This window comes from Scomber scombrus, chromosome 7, assembly GCF_963691925.1.
Source record: "Scomber scombrus chromosome 7, fScoSco1.1, whole genome shotgun sequence".
Lineage (NCBI taxonomy): Eukaryota > Metazoa > Chordata > Actinopteri > Scombriformes > Scombridae > Scomber > Scomber scombrus.
Genome location: NC_084976.1, coordinates 19652678 through 19672156, shown reverse-complemented (window position 1 = coordinate 19672156; position 19479 = coordinate 19652678). Strand labels below are relative to the sequence as shown.

The following is a 19479-nucleotide window of genomic DNA, read 5'->3' as shown; positions in this document are numbered from 1 at the left end:
CAATAAAACTAGATCTAACACAAAAAATCTTGTGCAATTAATGGAACATGCAAACACATATTAATAATAATGAGGCTAATACAAAATCAGTTTCTTGGCTTGTACATAGCCAACTGTAGGTAGTCTTTCTATAAATGTTTATTTTTTTAACATGCCAATATACACAGTGTACTTACTTAATTTCTACAGCACTAAGAGGATATTTTGTAAGACAAACCAGAACATCAGAAACAAAAACCATCCTGCTGGTTGCATATTCAGCATTTTTGTAATAAATCCTGCTGGGTTTTATTTGGGCACTCTAGGCTTGTCGGACACAGGTGAGATTTGGCACAAATGGCTGTGATCAAGAAGGACGGCTCCAAGGGCATGAATTCATGGTATGTGTCAGAGTCACAGTTAACCTGTGGGGGGAGGATACATTAAATACGTGGTATCAGGGGAAGGGAGGAAATGTGATCAACAAAAAATGGAAAGAGAAGAACAGAAGCACAGTACCTGAGAAAAAGATGTGAGAAACAAACGAGTGTGTGAGATTCCTGAGATGGACGTGTCACTTGGGTTGTTCAATAGACTCTGGTGATACGCCTGAGGAGTAAGGGTGGACAAAATGTGGATGAGTGTAAGGTTTTTGTCCTGCACACACACACAAAAAAGCCTGAAGATGGCTACTCACCTGCAATGCTATCTTGAGTGCTGAATACTGCACCCACACCTCCTGCTGCTGCGCTGCTGAGAGAGAAAACGCTCCACCTGTGCCTGCTTTCTCTGTCACAGTGAGGTAGTGAGCCCACACGCATTCCCCCACAGCATGCACCGACTCACTCTGAGCGTAAACTACAACACAACAGAGACACTGATATGATATGACAGTAAACACTCTATAGACAGAGCAGGGAAGACAGTTTTTACATAGAAATCTAAATATTTCAATTTGACATATGTGAGCTTCTCTTACCATCAGGCAGGAGCAGGTGGAGGATATCTTTGGCAATGAGGAAACCTATCACACCATAATTCATGGCTCTGTTTAAAAGAAGGAAAGTATTTACTATGATGGTCAATAATTAGTACAATTTGAAAAAACTATTACCACTGCATGCTATGCTTTACCTGGGATAGGTAGGATGGAAGAGGGGGGGGGCAAACATTCCCAATGGAAAGATGAGCTCATCACTGCGGCGAAATGGTGTGATAGACAGACTAAAAGGAATAAAAATATATAATATTAGACATGCAAATATACACAAATATATGAATGCATGCTCAGGAATCTATAGTCTGTAACTTAAAGATTTAAAGCAGACACTTACATGTCAACTGCCTCATCCTCCTCAGTCAAGAGTTTATTGCGTCTCTTTTGCCTCGTAGACAGTAGCTGGACGTAGTTGGAGAAGAAACTATGTGTGCTGACTGCCACCTGAAATTGTACAGGTTTAGGAGTGAGTGGTGTTTCCAGCTGTAACTGCTCTCAGAAGTTACAAATATAAAACAGGTGTACTCCTAGGTTTACATTCTGAAAACACATTAACTATTTCGATACTCTCATTGAGCAGTGAGGTAGTGATAAATTAAAGAGAGGTTTGAGTTGGTGGTCAAAAATGTAAAACCACAATGTTAACTTAGATTTCTCTCCAATTTTATTAAATGGGATCAGCAATATACCTTAGAAAAAAGCAGCTCCAGCTCGGCCTTGTCAGTGATCTTTTTCGTAGCCCAAAGTCTAGGAATTAGAGACTCAACCTGGAGAGAGAGAGGCCATAATTGATATCAAAATGCGGTTTCAAAGAGAGAAGTGCAATAACGATTCTTGCTGCATGTTACCTTTTTCATAGACTTTTGATCTGTCCACCTGAGTTCATGTAATGTGGGTTTGAGGGAGGAAAAAATATTCTGAATAATCTTCTCCGCCTGTTGAACAAAAAAAGTCTTCAGTATACGTCATATCAGCTTTATTAATATAATCTCTACTGGATTTATACTGTCCCAAATCCCCCTGATGCCTCCTCACCTCTCTGTGTTCTGTCCTTTCTCTGAGAAGGTGTGTGAGAACTGAGTCAAATCCTCTCTCAGTTTCCAACACACAGTGTTTCCAGCGAGGAGCTTCCTGGAACAAGAAACATTTGACTAAAACAAACCAACTCATAGGTCACATTTATTCAGAGAATATTGTAGTTTGTTTTGTTTCCTCACCTCTTCAGAGTTACCCATAGCCTTGATTTCAGAAAACCTGGAATCCATGGCTGGTATCATGGTGTGCAGCAGATTTAGGACCATGAAAGTATGAAGGGGATCACTGAGTGGAATCAAAGCGGGCAGCAAAGGGTCAAAAACCACAAAAAGAAAAGGTCTATTCATGTTTGATTGTGGGTCGTTCTTTATCACTTACAGTACCTGTTGCCCAGTTCAGGCCTGTTCAGCCATTTGGTGATGATACGGGACATTTGCACAATGTAGGGTAAGTTATGCAGAAGGACGTGATCGTCTTCAGTGAGGTGGAGCGGATGAAAAGCAGCCTGAAGACAACGCAACCAATCAATGGCAGGGGACTGGCTCTGTGGGCACACACACATTACATAAACATGAATAATTACAATGGTTTCAAACACAGTACATGTGTGTAGTGACCGCTTCCCCTTCGTGTACCTGTAGCTCTTTGATGGTCATGCGCTGATGGAGCTGTCCTTTTGACAGGCGATAGGGCAGAGGTGAAGAGGCCACAGCAAGCTCAGACGACAGAGAGATGAACATCCCCACATGGATCATTCTGGTGCTGGGAGGGGCTCCCAGCAGCGCCACGTATCTCTGGCATGATTCCAAGAATGGAAGTAGCATCTATATGAAAAGAGGATGACAGGAGAATGCATTAGTGGGATGAAAGAACATAATTCATATATATTTCTTGAATCAATAGAGGATTGGCTCATTCATCAACCTCAGCGTTTGATCGAGACTTCTCTGTCCTGTTGTTCCACTCAATCGGGATCAACAGGTCTGGCTGATCAATCTGTTGACAAAGAGTCTTAAGTTAATGCAACAGAACAAAGCCCTGCTTTACCATGGCAGAATTTAAATGATCCTAATTGATACTGGCCTGTATGTATCTTTTGGTCGTCCCATCATTTGGGTCTTTGCCAACATAGAGGTTGAAGAATGGAAAGGTGGCGTAGTCTCTCATTAGCAGGCTCAAGGTGGCGTTGAAGTCGTTCTGATTAAACTGGCCTGATACTGCCCAACCTCCCAGCTGCATATAAATAGAGAGAGGGGGGGAAGAAAGAAAATGAGGACAAAAAGAAACAAGAAAAGATGTGACATAAATAATGTGAGGGTCACATCTCCTATGTGAGACAATAAGCGACAAACATATCAAGTTGTAGTTGTTAATTTTATACGAAACAAGAAAAAAAAACACATTCAATTATAGCACTACCTTTTGGGCAACCAATGTAGTTTTTAAAAAGTCTGCTTTATTAGCAGTTGGATGCATCATTTCATGTTTTCACTGAGATGCTGTGTATGAAGTGAGAGGCATTAAGCAAACATTTCTTTGGGGATTTATCAGCTCATAGCCTACATTTTATGTAATTATCTCACTTTCTGGATGAGTTTGAGGAAGGGCTCTGCTCCAGCTGTCTCTATGGATTTGGTGTCCAAACAGGAATGGTAGAATACTTTGGCCTTCTGCACTGCCAAATTAGTTGTCGTGTCATTGGATTCTGACAAATACATACAGGGAAACACAGATGATATCATACAGTGAAGAGACATACTCTGTAATACACCAATGTGACTGGATAAAGCAATAAAATGCACTTTGATATACATTAGAGACCATTTTTAATCAAATGTGTCAGCAGACTCCTACCCAGAATCTCACTGAGATACTGCAGCAGTACAGTTTTTCTGTCCAGTATTTTCCCCTCTCTCTGTCCTCTGTCTTCTCTCTCCTCACTTTGTCTTCTCCTTTTTGACCACATAGTATTGTCCCTCTGGTACTGTGGATGTCCAGGGATACCATGCCCTCTTTGTCTCCCCCCATTGTCTACTGAAAGTCTGTCAGATCCACACGAGAACAAGAAGTAGTCACAGGGCTGTGTGAAGGGATCAGCAGACATGGAGAGACGGGCTGAGGCCCTTTGACAGGCTGAGGAGAGACATGTCACTGTAGGGAGGAGAGAGATATGAGTTAGACAAAATGGCAACATCTGAATTCATTGTGCATGTTGTTGTATTTCTCTAAAGTCCTACCGGCACCTTCCTGGTTGTAACTCCCACTTTGGAGATGCATGTAGTAAATAAGTCCCAGACTGGCAGCACACAAGCAGAACAGCAAAAAGAGGAGAGAGAGCAGCCTTTGTCGTTTTATCCACAGTGAATTTGCTCCGTTACCAAGCTGCTGCTCAATGTTAGACTCTAACTCTAGTTGCTGAAGCTCAGGCTGGGGCTGGGCTTGTTGCTGGGCCTCTGAAGGATCTTGGGTGGGGGCTGGCAGCTGAAACAGAAGTGGAGGCTGAAGCTCCCTCTCAGGTTCTGGCTGTGACAATGGTTGGACTGATAGCTGAGGCTGGAAGTGAATAAGTAAAACCAGAGTGTAAGAAGATCAACTGTGATAACTAATGTACTTTTTAAGTGTTTGCTTCACTAATGTTCACTGGTGCAGATGTTAATACGATGTATCCTACTGTTTCTTCTTGACTTGTTATGCTCTATATCCAAAAAATGTGCACTCACAATCCCTCGTCACAAGTTGCATATTTTCAGTATGTATGAGCTGTAAGCTGATAAATCGAAGGGTCAAGTTCTCCTTTGAGAGTGTCATTTGAATAGATTTTAGAGTTCCGAAGGGGTAAAAATCTTCAATATTTCACAACACAAAAACAAAGATATGAGAAACAATTTAACAAATCTGTGATTTTGTTATTTAACAACCTTGTGAGGGATCCAGACCACACTGATATAGATGAATAACTAAACTAAATAAGATAAAATGAAGACATCAAGCTATTATTATTATTATTATATTATTATCATGACCCTTTCAACTAGAGGCTCAACAGTGATTTCTGACATCCCAAATCCCCCTTCTCATCCACATCTAATCAGCAAGTACAGCTGAAGTCACTACACAATGCTAAAATGCTTCAATTCAGTTTCTGAAATTAAACCAAGAGCTGTTAAATTATACAAATATTAATCTTTTAAGTTTTATTAACGCAAACAAATGACACTATGTTAAACTGCTTAAATATATACTGACATATCTTCACTGATAATGTGATCAAATATAACTTTAAAATTATTGAGTGACACAAAGGGTAATGTTAATAGATGCTGATAAGCTGCTTGTCTGTGCATGTTTTGTCTTAATTTAAAAGTTTTTACCATTACCTGGAAAATGCTGACAAAAAATTATCAGTTCATACTTTAGCATCCAACACAGTTTGCAGCATGTTGTGCACAAACTGCAGATTTCACTCAAATTACTTTAAAACCACATAACTTGAATTATATCATTTTCAAGGAGCATTGACGGCTCTGCCCCAACTTCCAGCAACTAAAACATTCACAGTAACCTCATTGCCATGTGAACACAGCAAACACAGCTTCATAACAACATGGTCAGCTGTTTTGTTTTTTTGAAATCCTACCTCAAGTTCTATTGGAGTTTCACTCATTCTTAACATATGGACGTCTTGCTCTGTTTCTCTCCAGTGTGTGGCATCCTCTGTCTTTTACATTTGCAACTTGCACGTGCTGCCTCCTCCTTCTCCGTCATACAGCTGTCATCTCAGCTCTCTATCTGTTTTCATCACTCACTTGTCTCTTCATCTGACACTGATAAAAAAAAAACAAGCTGCAAGCTGCATCTTACTCTCCTTTCCAGACCCCAGTCCAGTTTTTACTGCGGGACATGTAGTGGGGGATGTTTGGGGGATGTCTCTAAATCCCACTTGTCTATGGATTCACAGGCAGTTGAAGCTGGTTAGTTAAGGCCAACAAATTGTTTTTGCTTATACATTGTTACGTAGGACTAAATGAGGGCAAACCTTTCCTGGAAAGTAAACACTCTTAAATTCATACGCACACATGTCCGCTGTCGTCATTATCAGTGCAACACATGGCTGGCAACAACTGATAGAGCAGTTTGGTGTCATGGAGGTTGTCTAACAGTGTAGCACGTCATTGAGTGTCTGGGGGGTAAGCACGTTTCATGGATGTCACATGGAGGCAGACCAGAGAGAACATGGTGGCACAAACAAATATGTCAAACTCTAATATAAAACTCTTTACACTCAGTGGCTACTTGTAGTAACCTACTAACATTACCGAATGTGTGTATTCAGAACTATAAAATGTATGTTGACAGTTGACAAAGCAGACCAAAGCTTTTGGTATTTAGCATTTCATTTATTTATTTGTTTATCTTTTAATACAGCCAAAGGGGGGTGGGGCTTAGTAATGTTTTTTTTTTTTAAACATATACACATTCACACATATCAAACAGGAATTCATAAAAAACAGTTATATGAAAAGACAAGGCATCTGCATGTAATACAATGGGACATAACACAACATAACGCCAGATAAATGCAACTGTGAAAGCATCATCACACATATTATCACATGATGACGACAAAGGCAGGGGCACGAAGGTGGAGTAGTAGGTGCAAAGAAAAAAGGAGACATAATACTAGAGGAATGCAACCACCACCTACACTGCTACAAGCTACCATGCAATGTTGATTCATCACTATTGCCATGTTTTGTTAGTCATTCTGGTGTTATACCGCACCAGGCTCAATACAAGCACAAGTAACAACAGTTTTCTTAATGAATAATGAATTTCTGTGGCTGTAAACCAGGCTCAATAAAAAGGGAACACTGGGATACAATAGTGGAGAAGGCACATCGCCAGGTTAACAATGGAAACATATAATCATAAGCATTTATCAATGAAATACAGTACAGTAAGATAAGAACAAAATAGTATATAACTGACATGAACAGACTAAAGTAAAGTAAGATGAATAATGGAAAGAATAGTGGTATTTACTGTAAAAAGACTAAAACACAGGGCTCAAACACAAAAAATGTTGAAAAACATACATTAATGTCAAAACACTGAATCCCATTTTACTGTTTTATTAACCTAAATCTTGCCAACAGCTGTGAAATATTTGGTCACAATGTTTTAACATCAGTTACCTAAAGCTCAAAGCTAATGCCTCTACTCATCTATTATCCTGCAGGTTTCTTTAGTACGGATACTCATGTAACCTTAATACCTTTTTTTTTTTTTATGTCCATAAATTACATTATGTAAAGCAAAAGATTCCAGGATAATGCATATCAAAAACTACTATTATGTTTCTAGATGGTGCCTACCTTAAGAAAATGCATCATGTGCAGCGTTTTAGAGTCAAAGTGACACTAAAAATGTATTTCAATTCACTATGGAACTGTGCAACTATCACATATTAGGTCCTGTTTTCAGTCATGCAACTGACGCTTTTAACTACACTGTTTTTACATTATGAGATCCCTGGATTGGAATCTGTGCTGGCAAATCTGTGCTCATCTGTTTGTTCTTAATTTATGCATTCTGAAAGCATGCATCTAAAAATACTTAATACTATTAAGTCAGGTCTAAGCTATTTTTTTTCTGAGAAAAAAGTTTGATTGTTTGTTTTAATCTTGCCCTTAAATGTATGATCAGATAAGGAGAGTTAATAAGACGATTTAATGCATGCCTGTAAATCATCAGATTCACATCACATCACTAAGAGTAACATTCACTGTTTTTATCTATTTTTGCAGTCACGTTATAGCCCTAAATGACTCTAAAATGCTATCAGAGTAAAATGGCTGACGTAAAGCACTTTCTAGGCAGGGAATCATCATCAGCCGTGCTTGCAGGCAAAACAACTGCCAAAGTGTTACAAGATATTCTCTACCAACAGCAATATCTGAGGAATGGTCAAATGGGAGGTTCCTGATACTCTTCAACCTATGGCAACAATTTTTCTGAGTCATGTCAATACGATTATGATGCTCATAGGGAGAGAGATGAGAAGTGGAAGTTGTAAAATGTAAATAGCAATAGCAATAGCAATACTGAGGCAAACAATAAAGAAAGGCAACTTTATATTCCTCAGACTGCTCTTTTGACCAAACTGTTCTTGTGCAAGTTATGCTGAAATTTTTAGCGTAAACATTGAATTGGCACAAAATATATGCTGTAGCGCACAAAGAAAGCTAGATGAGAGATTGGAGATCTAGAGATAAGAAATTAAAAAAAAAAAAAAAAGAGGGGAGTTTATGTCAGTGCAGTACATTACCTCTGCACTAAAGTGTTTTTGAACAAAGACAAAGGAATACTACACTGTATCTGCATGCAAACATACCTTTTCACACAGCACATTCGCACTCACACCTGCGCACATATACTGAATAAAGCCCTGTAGCGAAGGCAAAATGGCAGCTGAATGAATCCTGTGCTTTTTGGATTTGGTTCATAGTTAAACTGAGTGACCGGCGTTTCCATCAATCACTGCGCAGCCCGCTTGGCTCGCTGGGTGTGGCACTTCATACACAGGATCTTACCATCCAGCGGATAGCAGCCATTTTCATCCGCTTCTATGGAGAGGGGGCGATTACAGTCCTGCAAAATCAATGAATACATTTATTTATTAGTATTTGGTCACTTCTTGAAGAGTGCTGAATATACTTTATGATGTACACTCATTGAGCACTAAATTATAATTGCTGTTCGGCTTGGTATTGCCCCCTTAATGTATGTCAATGGGTTTGACAAAATATTACACTTTTCAATATAATGCACTCTGGTACACAACCACCCACTACAACCTCTATTATAAACATGTCGATTTATCACCTTTCTGACAATGTCAACAAAAACTGAAAAATGTAGAAGCTTTGTTAAAGGTGTAGTAAGCGATGTGGGAGAAAAGCTATTGATATTTGAAGTGAAAACCAAAACAGACCCACCCACCCCCAATCTGACCTGTGCACGAGCATGAATGCTCCCTGTCGCTGATTGGCTGCAGCAGTGTCTACCTGCAGAGTTACCTGCTGAAACACAGAGCCTTGGCTGTGTGTGAACACCAGATTTTTGTTCAGTGCGCACTCAGAAAGGACAGTTTGCAGTTTGTGAGGAGATATTTGGTGATTTTGACAAAAAGTGTATGGGATTATGATCGCTAACTATACCTTTAATAGCAGAGCTGTTATATTGGATTGCATTAGGTTGGAAAAGTGTTCCTAATAAGGTGCTCAATGAGTGTATATTTTGAAACAATTTTAGGTTTAGCTGGTCTTACCTCGCAACGGTAACACTTGAGGTGGAAGTTTTTATCGAGAGCCACCACTCTGACTGTCTCTTCGCTGCCTGGAGCTGGAATAATGGGCTCATTACAGCTCACACACAGCGGGGAGAAACGCCTGGAATAGAGAGGTGGAAATTTGCACTTCAGTCACATTCCTCATACATTCACTTATGGTCAAGGAGCACCAAAAGCAAAAATCTTCTTATGAAACCATATTTAATTTGTTGCTTTTGTTCTTGTTTAACAGTCATACTGAGTGTTAATCTCTTAAATCTAGTTATGCTATCCATATTCTATTACCAGGAGATGTACAATTAATTTTCAGTTAATCCATACTGAGCAAGTCAGAACTTTTGCTGATGTTCAGTTCACTGGTGAATTTGTCTTATACATAAGAGAGATGTACATTTTTTTGTATTCACCTGTGGTAATCCTGGACACAGTAGGGGTTGTTGTTGTCATCGGTGATGAAAGGCGCCCCCTCAAGTACGCAGGAGCAGGTGCTGCAGCGGAAACATTGGGCATGGAAACATTGGCCCACCGCCTTCAGCACACGGTCTGTGATCCTCTCCCCACATCGGGAACACACTGCCAGGGAACTCTGAGGAGGAACAGAAGGAAAAATAAGATATTGCATAGTATATTCAATGTGTCAGTGTGTTCAGCACGTTTTACATGTTTTAATACTCAAGGAACATTGATATGACTCTTTGTAACAGTGGAAAAACTTGCTTTTCACAAAAAAACACATGAAAGCATTAACTGTGTCAAAATATCAGTTGTTCAACATTGAAAGTTAAAATAATAACATTATTCAGTGCAGAGTTATTTTCCTTTATGTGTGAGTAAACTGTCATGTTTGGACAATAACTCTCTTCCTAATATATCTCTACCAGATTTATTCTATGGGCAAATAAGAATAGAAGCATAGGATTACATATTGGAGTGATTATGCAGTGACTATCAACTCCAAACTTTATATTTTTAATCATTTCACATACAGAATTTGAAATTTCTCCTTACCGTGTAGCAGTCCTCACATTGAGGGGCTCCATCCCTGTCATAGAACTGCATGCCCTGCAGGGGGCGATGGCAGCTCATGCAACAGAAGCAGTTGGAGTGGAAGAGTTTCTCCATGGCCCTCACAGCTGGTTGAGTGCGGGACAGAGCCTCACCGCACTTCCCACAAACCTCTGAAATGAGGATGGAGAGAGACAGAGAGGGCTGAAGGGGGTGAAATATACAAACACACACTGAGAAGAAGCCTACAACACACTTTGTGTTGAGCATTACCAGTGTGGAATCTTGAAATGCTATTCACAAATAAATAAAAAAATAAGTATTTTCCTTCCTTAAAGCGCCCGCCTGGCATGTTTCAAGATATGTAAAAAATATTTATTGTGTTCGATAGGAAGAAACCCTTAAAGTATCAAAAATACAGAATATATGAATATGCAAATATTGTTTATTTTAAAAGTTGAACTGCTGGACCTCTGACGTGTGAAGTCCATGCTCAGTGTATGTTTACTTGAGGGTTCACGTTTCCACATTATACTGTACTTAAGAATCGCATACTAGGCCAGGATTGGCCTCTAAAATCCTGCTCTTAGGTACACGTCTTATGATGAGATTATAAGTGAACACAGAAAAATGTTGCCCCTTCTGCAGGTGAATGCAAAAACAAACTCTGCATGTACACCATTCTGTACAGTGAAGGTAAATGTGAAGTAACAATAAACACATTTTTGACTGCAAGGGAACTTTAAAAAGGAATATTAAAGTCACTGTGTCAACATTGTTTTTATATGTGTACCTGTTGGAGGGGAGGTGATGACAGGTGCATGTTTGTCCATGTCTTTAATGAAGTCCTTGGTCATTCTCTCCAATTCCTCCACTTCCCTCATGTTCAGGGGGACACCTCCACCTGGGATAGAAACTGGGCCAGGGGGTGAGGGCTGTACACACACACACACACACACACACACACACACACACACAGTCACACACACACAGTCACACACAGTCACACACAGTCACACACAGTCACACACAGTCACACACAGTCACACACACACACACACACACACACACACACACACACACACACACACACACACTACATTATTTACATGTTTTCATACTTGCACGCACGCCTAGAGGGCACTTGGTTATTTATGATTGAATAGGTGGGCTTTGAAAACATGGTTAGTGGCATGTCCAGAAGGCATAATTCCTAGGTTGACTATAAACTGAATTATTTGTACTTCCTGTGCCTACTGACACACAACACAAAGAGAGTCTCTTAGTAACAGCTGTAACGTACCATGGATGCAGGAGGAGTTTTTATTTGCTGGTTTAAAGATGTTGGAGATGTCATCATCTTGGGTTGAGGGGTAGGCATAGCAGCAGGAGGGTTTGGGTTTGCATTCACCTGAATGCCAAAAGGAGAACTCTTTATGTGACTTGGGGCTGGGGCGGCGGCCATGCTGCTTGGTGGAGTAGGAGGTGCAGGAGGAGCTGCTGGAGGTGGCGGTAAAGAGCTGATGGCTGATGGAGTGGCCGAAGGATAGGAAGGTTTTGGTGCAGCATTGATTGGGGTGGTGTTCTGGTTCAGGTTATGGTTCAGTTTTTGTGCCAGGGCGGCTGCAGAAGTTGCTGGTCTTCCCCCGAAAGCAGACTTGGGAGCCACAACTGGGGCCTTGGCAAACGACTGAGCGACAGAGTTTGGTGCAGAGTTGTGATTGGCATGTCGGTTCGTTCTGGCTTTGAGCTCTTCCGCCCATGGCGCTGGAGGCGGGCGGTCTCCCATCTCAGGAGGTGGGAGGAAGGAGAGGGCTGGTTTGGGAGCTGTTGGGGGAGGAGCAACTGGCTTGGGTGCTGGTGCTGAAGAATACTGGCTTGGTAACTGTGGACACAAAAATAGCAACATTAATAACAAAATGAGCTCTACACAGACTTCCTTAGCTCAAAACTTTGCACACGGAAATATTAGCCTTCCATTTACAAACAACTATAATTCAACAGGGGGAAAGTTAATATCTAGCACACAACACTTCCCACTGAAATGCTGCAGGCAGGCACTTTTATTGTATTGAATGAGGTACTTTGATTAAAGTAAACATTCGAAGCGCTTCCCAGTTTGAGCTTATCAGAAGTGCTTCATCTTTCTGACATTTATTTTGCAGTTTGGAGCAAACATTATTCTGCCTTGATCCAGTACCTCCCTGTTGGATAAGAACACTCTCCATTTATGGGCCTCTAACCGGGTCTCTGGCAGCACACTCTGGCTTCATTACACTCTCATGCTCTCCACTCACTTGTGTTTGCATCATTCTCTCTGCAAGTGTCTCCTCTCTCAGTGTGAATCACCAGGAACTTCGTGTTTTGTTTTCTCTTTCAGTCTGATATGCTGTATGTGCACTTTGCTTGTCATTGAGCTTTCAACCTAAATAATTTGATGAACAGAGGCTAATAAAACCAATTTGGCATCTCTCCAAACTATTTCCACTGATCCGCCTTGCTTTTATGTTTTCTTTCCTCTGTCAGAATATCTTTTTCGACAGTGTATACCCCACCCATCCATGCTTTGTACCTTGGGGTTGAAAGGTCCCCTGGTCTCCATCTCAGAGAGCAGATCAGTCAGAGAGTCAAGCTGTTTATCAAAGCTTGTCTGTTTCTCTATCAGCCTCTGGCAGAGGAAGACAAGAGGAAAGAATCACAGGAGGTTCATTAATTCACACACAAACAAAGTGATCACAATGAAGCAAAGGACAGTACGAGCCAAGAATAAAAAGTTGGATGAGGATGAGAAATTATTACAGACTGTACATACACATCAACACATATACATATCCATGTCAGATTCAGACTTTGCTGCTGTCGTCTATTCCAAAATGCATAATGAAATGTAACCAGTTTTTTTTTTTTATTCTGGCACTTGCACAATTACTTACAACAGTAACCCAGAATGAAAGAATTAATGATGAAAAAATAAATGTAATGAAGTGAATAATGATGATGATGATGATGAATAAATACATATTTGCATTGTGTTCAATTGATTGGAATACAGATCTTTCAGTTGTTTAACTTCCATTAGGTGTGGTTTGTTTGTTCAGAAGGGTTTGGCATAAATGTTTTTCAGCGGGATTAATGCTCAATTTCCAATCCTGCTGTTTTAACTTTAACTTTAACTCTGTAACACTGGTCTAATTCCAAACATTAAAACAGTTTGTAGCCGGATAAACCAACTGCAAACAATGCCAGCCTACAGTACACTTTTTACTGCATGTCTAAAACTATTTCAGCCACATATATTGGCAGTAATCCTGTTAGAAGCATGAAACTGGGCATTTTACCCCAGACTAATGCTAATGTAATTTGTGGGAAAATCTCAAAAGACAGCTTTTTTCTGGAAACACTCCATGAATTCTCTATGATCCCACAACAATGTCCTCCAGTATCCTTAATGATTATTAAATTGTACGTAAATGCGTGTACTTGCAAGTAAAAGGAGGAAACATGCAGATAAGCAAACCAACTAAAGTTTCATTTAAATAAAGAGACCATCATGACTCACCTGTTGGTTCCCAACAGCACTGGCAATACTGGTACCAGTGGCAGGGAGGGGTGGAGGAGGAGGGGGGGGGAGGGGGAGAGGGGAAGGTGGGCAGACCGGCACTCTCCGCAGGGGGAACAGGGAGGGGCAAGTCGTCTGCCACTGAAGGTGGGGCCGGGAAGGCGGGAGGGGGTGCGTCGGAGGGTGAGAGTTGGCATTCAAGGGGAGGGGCTGGCAAATCATCATCCAGTGGAGGAGGCGGAGGGGGGGGTGGGAAGTCTGACAAAAATGAGGAGGGTTGATCAGTTAAATGCTGTGGCAGAAAAGGTTTCTTTGCACTCAGTAAGTGTTAATGACTTAATCCAATGTCTTTAACAACATCATATGTTTATGGATAAAAACAAACAGGATAGTACAAAAAACAAACTGTGTAGAAGATTGTTCCGATTTGGAAATGATTGGAAGATGTTCACAGGGTAAAAACAGTGCTGCCTGGTCACAAAGGTGGTTTAGTGAAGTGGTGTGAGTTGGTCCACAAATTAAATCATCTCAGAGATCTTAAAAATCATGCGGCTTAATTAAATACTTCTAAGATAAGATGTTCTAAAATAAAATAAGAACACACTAAATTCAAAGGCATTAGACTGTGTAGCTATAAAGTCTGTCTCACCATTTGACTAACAGCTCAATAAGACAGAGACTGCCTGTGAGACAACTCATTAGAATCACAGTCCCACACATGTGAAGTCTTTTATATATGAAAAACTGTGAAGCTCTGCATGCTCTAACTTCAGAAGCAGTAGAGGCAGGAAAGAGGAAGGTTTCTCTCAGCATGGATACAAATTAATAGCTCACAAAATAGCAGAAGAAATGCAAATACCATCACAGAGCGACGGGGGCGGCGGAGGGAGATCTCCCACTCGTCCAATCACAGCTGTGCCTACTGGTGTCGGTGATGGAGCTGAGGGTGGTGACTGACTTTTGGGCCGTGGCGGCGCCACAGAGGCAAACTTCTTTGGCTGGTTGTAGAAGGACGGGGTGGTGACTTTGAAATTGAGAGAGGATGTCACCATGAAAGGCTTGCTGCTGCTAGAGTCCTCCATTTTGTATATTTATCTGAGGAGGAACACAAGTAACATAATGAACAACAGTAAGACACCAGACAGGAAAACATGAATCCTTATACGAGTGGCTGCTTTATAACAAAAAGGTGCAACACAGATTGCAGTGAAGCTCAAACAACTCCAGGCTCAGGAGACTTGTTTTCACACCCCACATGATGGAGCCGACATGAATCATGCTGACAAAGGTCAGCAGTGGCTTGCATTCCTTGGCAGTGTTTGCATGTCGGATCTTTTGCAGGAGAATTAGTGGGGATGACACATCAACAAAACATTTGGCCTGACACAATCCCAAACTACAAACTAATTGTAACCAGGTTTTCAGTCTGCACTGCATTCCCACTGGTGAAAAGAGACAAAATTACACGCACAAAAGATGTTAGCTATCAGACTAAATGTGCTTAATATTTGACAATGTTATTGATGGACAATTGTCATATGATACATTGCAAAATGGAGACCTTCCAAGGTTGGAAACACTGTAATTTATATTTTATTAACTTGGCAGATGCTTCGTCCAAAGCGACATAGAAATGAGTTCCAATCGAAGTCTCAAAGGAGCTTTTCAGACAGCATTTTTTCAAGCAAGTTTTCAAGCAGTTCTCAGCGGTTTGATCGATTCAGTCTGTGCATATTGTTAAGCATTTCCTGTTTGTGCAAAATATTAACTTTTATATTAACTGCAAAAACAGTGGACTGTGCAGATTGGTACATAGTGCACACTTTATAACAGGGACACAGCTGTCTTGAACCCTTAAGTCTTTAGTAAAACTAATTTTATTGTGGCTCACAGTGTCTCCTAAAACGTAGGTTGGACTATTTGTGGATTTAGTGAAACAGAAGTATAATAAAAGAAAACAACCACGAGGCATTCTGCAAATCCAGCATTACTGAATCCTTTAAAACACAAAAGCCTTGGCAAATGGTCTACAGAGGAATGAGAGAAGAGTGTGTAAAAAAAAATCCTTAGGCTATGTATACAGAGTAGATGCAGTGGCACTCCCAGATGCAAGAGACACTTTACAAAAATGAAAATGTGAGTGTTTACAGCGACATAAGAACACAGCGATACCAAGGTCTGCTCAAGAGAGAGAGACCCCTTGTAAATACCATAACATTTTCATGTGACGTGCGTCAAAACGAGGCTGAGCTCAAATATTTACCTCACACATGCTGGTGGTTAAACAAATGTTGACGTTACTTCAGTGTCTCAACCGAGATTCCTCACAAAGTCTTAACGCATTTCTCTGAAGACCACAGGCCCTGGACATGACCTTTGGTCTGATCCCCCAAACACACACAAATCTGCACACACACTGGCTGTCTTACCTCTCAGCTCACACACTGTTGCTGTTTAACAAAATATTTCACCCTGAAGCTGTGAAGTAGTTACTTGCAAAAGCATGCAATAGTATTTCTATTGCGTTGCAGTGGTAACCTCTAGATAGTAAAGTAATTGATATTACATTACATCTGTTTACATTCACCTTCTTTTACTCTTAAACTGTATGATCCTGTACCATACCTCTCCAAAGGCCACATTTGTTAGTATTAGTCATTTTTCTTGACTTGGATACCCTTGAGATAGCATTTGGGAAAACAACCTTTACGGGAAGAGATCAAGTTTGACATAGCCTTGGAAAATTATTATTGTAAACTGAACCTTGCTGACAAAAAAGATAAATCAACCAGGAAGAAGTCTGAGTGTTTCATCCTTATTCCTCTTTGTCGGGACACACAGGCAACGCTTCAAGTTCTGACAAGACGAAAAAATGAAATCCCTTAGAGATTGTGAAAGTATCTGCGATGCTCATAACATGAAAAAATAAGGTAGTGCAACCTTTTCTCTTCTGCTTTTTGGGTCAGCTTACTTCAAAGAAAGATTAATCAAACACTTTTAACCATATATGTCCTGGTCAGTGCTATGATGCATGAGGAGGTGTCAGCTGTTTGCATTGTGTCATAAGACATCCCGTTATGAATCACTGATACGTAAAACCTCTGAGCAACACGCCCGTCTAAGCTCACAGACATAATTCATCATTTGTCAGAGCACTAATAGCTCTATAAATATACATGTGTAGTATGTTTGTAAGAGTAAGCATGTTTCATCGTTACACTACTTAGATAAAAGTACATTTTTCATACATTTAGACAAACAGTTAAATCTGGTAATGTTGTTACAGCGTACAAGTGTTAGTAGATAACATTTCAACTGGAGGGATAATAAATGATTTGACTACAACAACAATATTGATTGATCACAGCACTCGGCAGCTATTAGAGATACACCGATACCAATATTGGTTATCAGTCTGATACTGATAATAGCTGGGGCTCAAGTATCGGTGACGAAGGGCAATCTGGTGTTGGATGTTAACATTATTTTAATAAAGAACAATTCTGTACGTTTATACATGTGGATTTATTTGTTGCATTTTGTTTCATGAAGTTAGGAAATGTTTAAGTCAAGCCTGATTTTGCTTAAACATAAAAGAGTGATCCCAGTCTTTTCCACACAGTGAGACATACTAGTAGCTCATTAATTAAACACTGGAATCAAATCAGTATTTGACCAAAGCCCAGGTATAGGTATTGTTATCAGGACTGAAAAAGTCAGATAAGTATATCTCATAACAGCTATTGCCTCATAAGACAAAACAGCTTTCAACCATTTGTCTCACCAAAGAGGTTAAAACAATTTAAGCAATGCCATGAGACTCATTCTCAGACTCTCTTAGATCAATTTTACTACCTCACTTCAATACTTCAGAAAGCACATGAATCATCAGTCATCAATAACTGCACCAACAGCAAAAGAAAATAACCAACCAAAGTAAAAAAGGGAGAAAGGACCGGTGTAATTTATGATTTTAAAAAGCAGCTGGCTGCTCATTAATCCAGTATCAGGGCCTACTTCAGGCTGAATTGAGTGGACCCTTAACGCAAAAACAGATCAACTTGTTGTGGTCAGGAGAATAAAACTCTTGGCTTCAAAGGAGGCTTGTGTGTCTGAATATCAACAGAGGAGCTCCTCCAAACAGAACACTTAGATGTATAATGGATTCTCAAAAGGAGTGGTGGACAAGGGTGCTGTGTGTGATTTAGTCTTTTCATTACAGTACTTCAGCTATCTCATCTCTAAGAGACAATATGCAACAGTCCTCTCAATTATTCAGCAGTAATGATAACTTGTGGTCAGGTTCCATCTGTTCCTTGATACAGTCCTGAGGGATTTAAAACGGTGAGATCAGCTCCACACTCAGCCCCAAATCTATCTTGAAACCTGATCCCTGTGATGAGAGAGACCCTCAGCTGTGGAGGATATTTGGCACTACAGCTCAATGACATCACCTTTTCTGCTTTTTTTCTTTCCCTCCAAATCAGCTTCTCTCTCTGTTTTCTCAATGTTTCTTCTCTCGTCTTTATTCTTACTCCCTTGATGAGGGCCTGCCTGATTGACTGTCTGCAGTTGCGTCCTACTTTCATGTATAAACTTGTGTATTGTGGCCCACCGCAACTGTTTTATCTCTTATTTTTTGCGCTTTCCTCAACCTCTCATTCATCTCTTTTCTACCACTTGAATTGGATGACATCACTTGAGGCTACTTCACAGCTATAATGGAAGACGTCACCTGGTAGCCTTTAGATAGGACCCAAGCATAAATCATCTACTGTAGATTGAGGCTTTCAAACTTTGTATAAACACGCTTGAACAGCTTTTACAGGCTGTAAAATTGGTTCTCAACTCTAGTTTGGGTACAGGCCAGTCAGTTTTTTATTCTATCTTATCTGATTTACTCATGGGATGGGGGTGAATGTAATTAGCCTAACTAAACAACCTTGTGGGATATAAAAAACATCAGGGCAGTGGCACTCATCAACATGTTTGGAAAACCACTGCCATAGAAACAGAGAGGCTACTTATAGACTTGAAACAAGGGCCTGAAACTCAGTGTTTTAAGTCCCACATGGGTTATTAAAAACTGCAAACAAACAGAAGTAAAACTAAGCTTCTTTTGTGGCACGCTTTGTATTATCTGTGTTTTGTCTTGGTGTTGACAGTTTCATAAGAACACCCCGTCTAAACTGACTACGTGATGCAGTAAGTTGTTAAGGAGGAGTTTTTAAAACAGGGGAACTATTTAACTCAGCAGTGGTTCATTGCCTTGTGGTTAATAGGGTATTAATTTGACATTTATACTCTGCTACTGCCTCTTAAAAGGTCATATATACATATATATATATATATATATATATATATATATATACATATACATATACATATATATATATATATATATATATATATAGATAGAAGCATTGTAGCATGGTGCCTCATTGAACTGAGGTCTTTGTCCTTTGCCGCTAAAAAAGCAATGATCAAACAGAAAAACTTAAAATGTATTGGGGCAGTAATTCTTCAGAAAGTGACACAGACAACCTGAATTTC

The 19479-nt window shown here is 40.1% G+C and overlaps 2 protein-coding genes across 2 annotated transcripts in view; both read right to left on the bottom strand.

Moving 5' to 3' along the window:
• Positions 1–146: 146 nt before the first annotated feature.
• On the bottom strand, positions 147–5778 carry kel (Kell metallo-endopeptidase (Kell blood group)). The gene is made up of 18 exons (XM_062421909.1): positions 5649–5778; positions 4249–4564; positions 3866–4162; positions 3595–3716; positions 3095–3244; positions 2936–3007; positions 2647–2835; positions 2395–2555; positions 2194–2296; positions 2012–2107; positions 1825–1911; positions 1666–1743; positions 1314–1420; positions 1114–1203; positions 959–1026; positions 677–837; positions 499–588; positions 147–404 (listed from the first exon to the last, which is right to left on the bottom strand). Exons 1-18 carry the CDS (start codon positions 5682–5684, stop codon positions 258–260), a joined length of 2370 nt encoding a protein of 789 aa, XP_062277893.1. The 5' UTR covers positions 5685–5778; the 3' UTR covers positions 147–257.
• A 621-nt stretch (positions 5779–6399) lies between these two features.
• The window catches only part of zyx (zyxin), a 14691-nt gene continuing 1611 nt past the window's right edge, over positions 6400–19479 (bottom strand). The window contains 10 exon segments of the mRNA XM_062421785.1: positions 6400–8662; positions 9342–9462; positions 9770–9948; positions 10371–10540; positions 11161–11302; positions 11671–12252; positions 12940–13035; positions 13927–13995; positions 13997–14184; positions 14786–15021. Of these exon segments, the coding sequence (XP_062277769.1) occupies positions 8549–8662; positions 9342–9462; positions 9770–9948; positions 10371–10540; positions 11161–11302; positions 11671–12252; positions 12940–13035; positions 13927–13995; positions 13997–14184; positions 14786–15008 (1884 nt within the window). The 5' untranslated portion in view covers positions 15009–15021 and the 3' untranslated portion in view covers positions 6400–8548.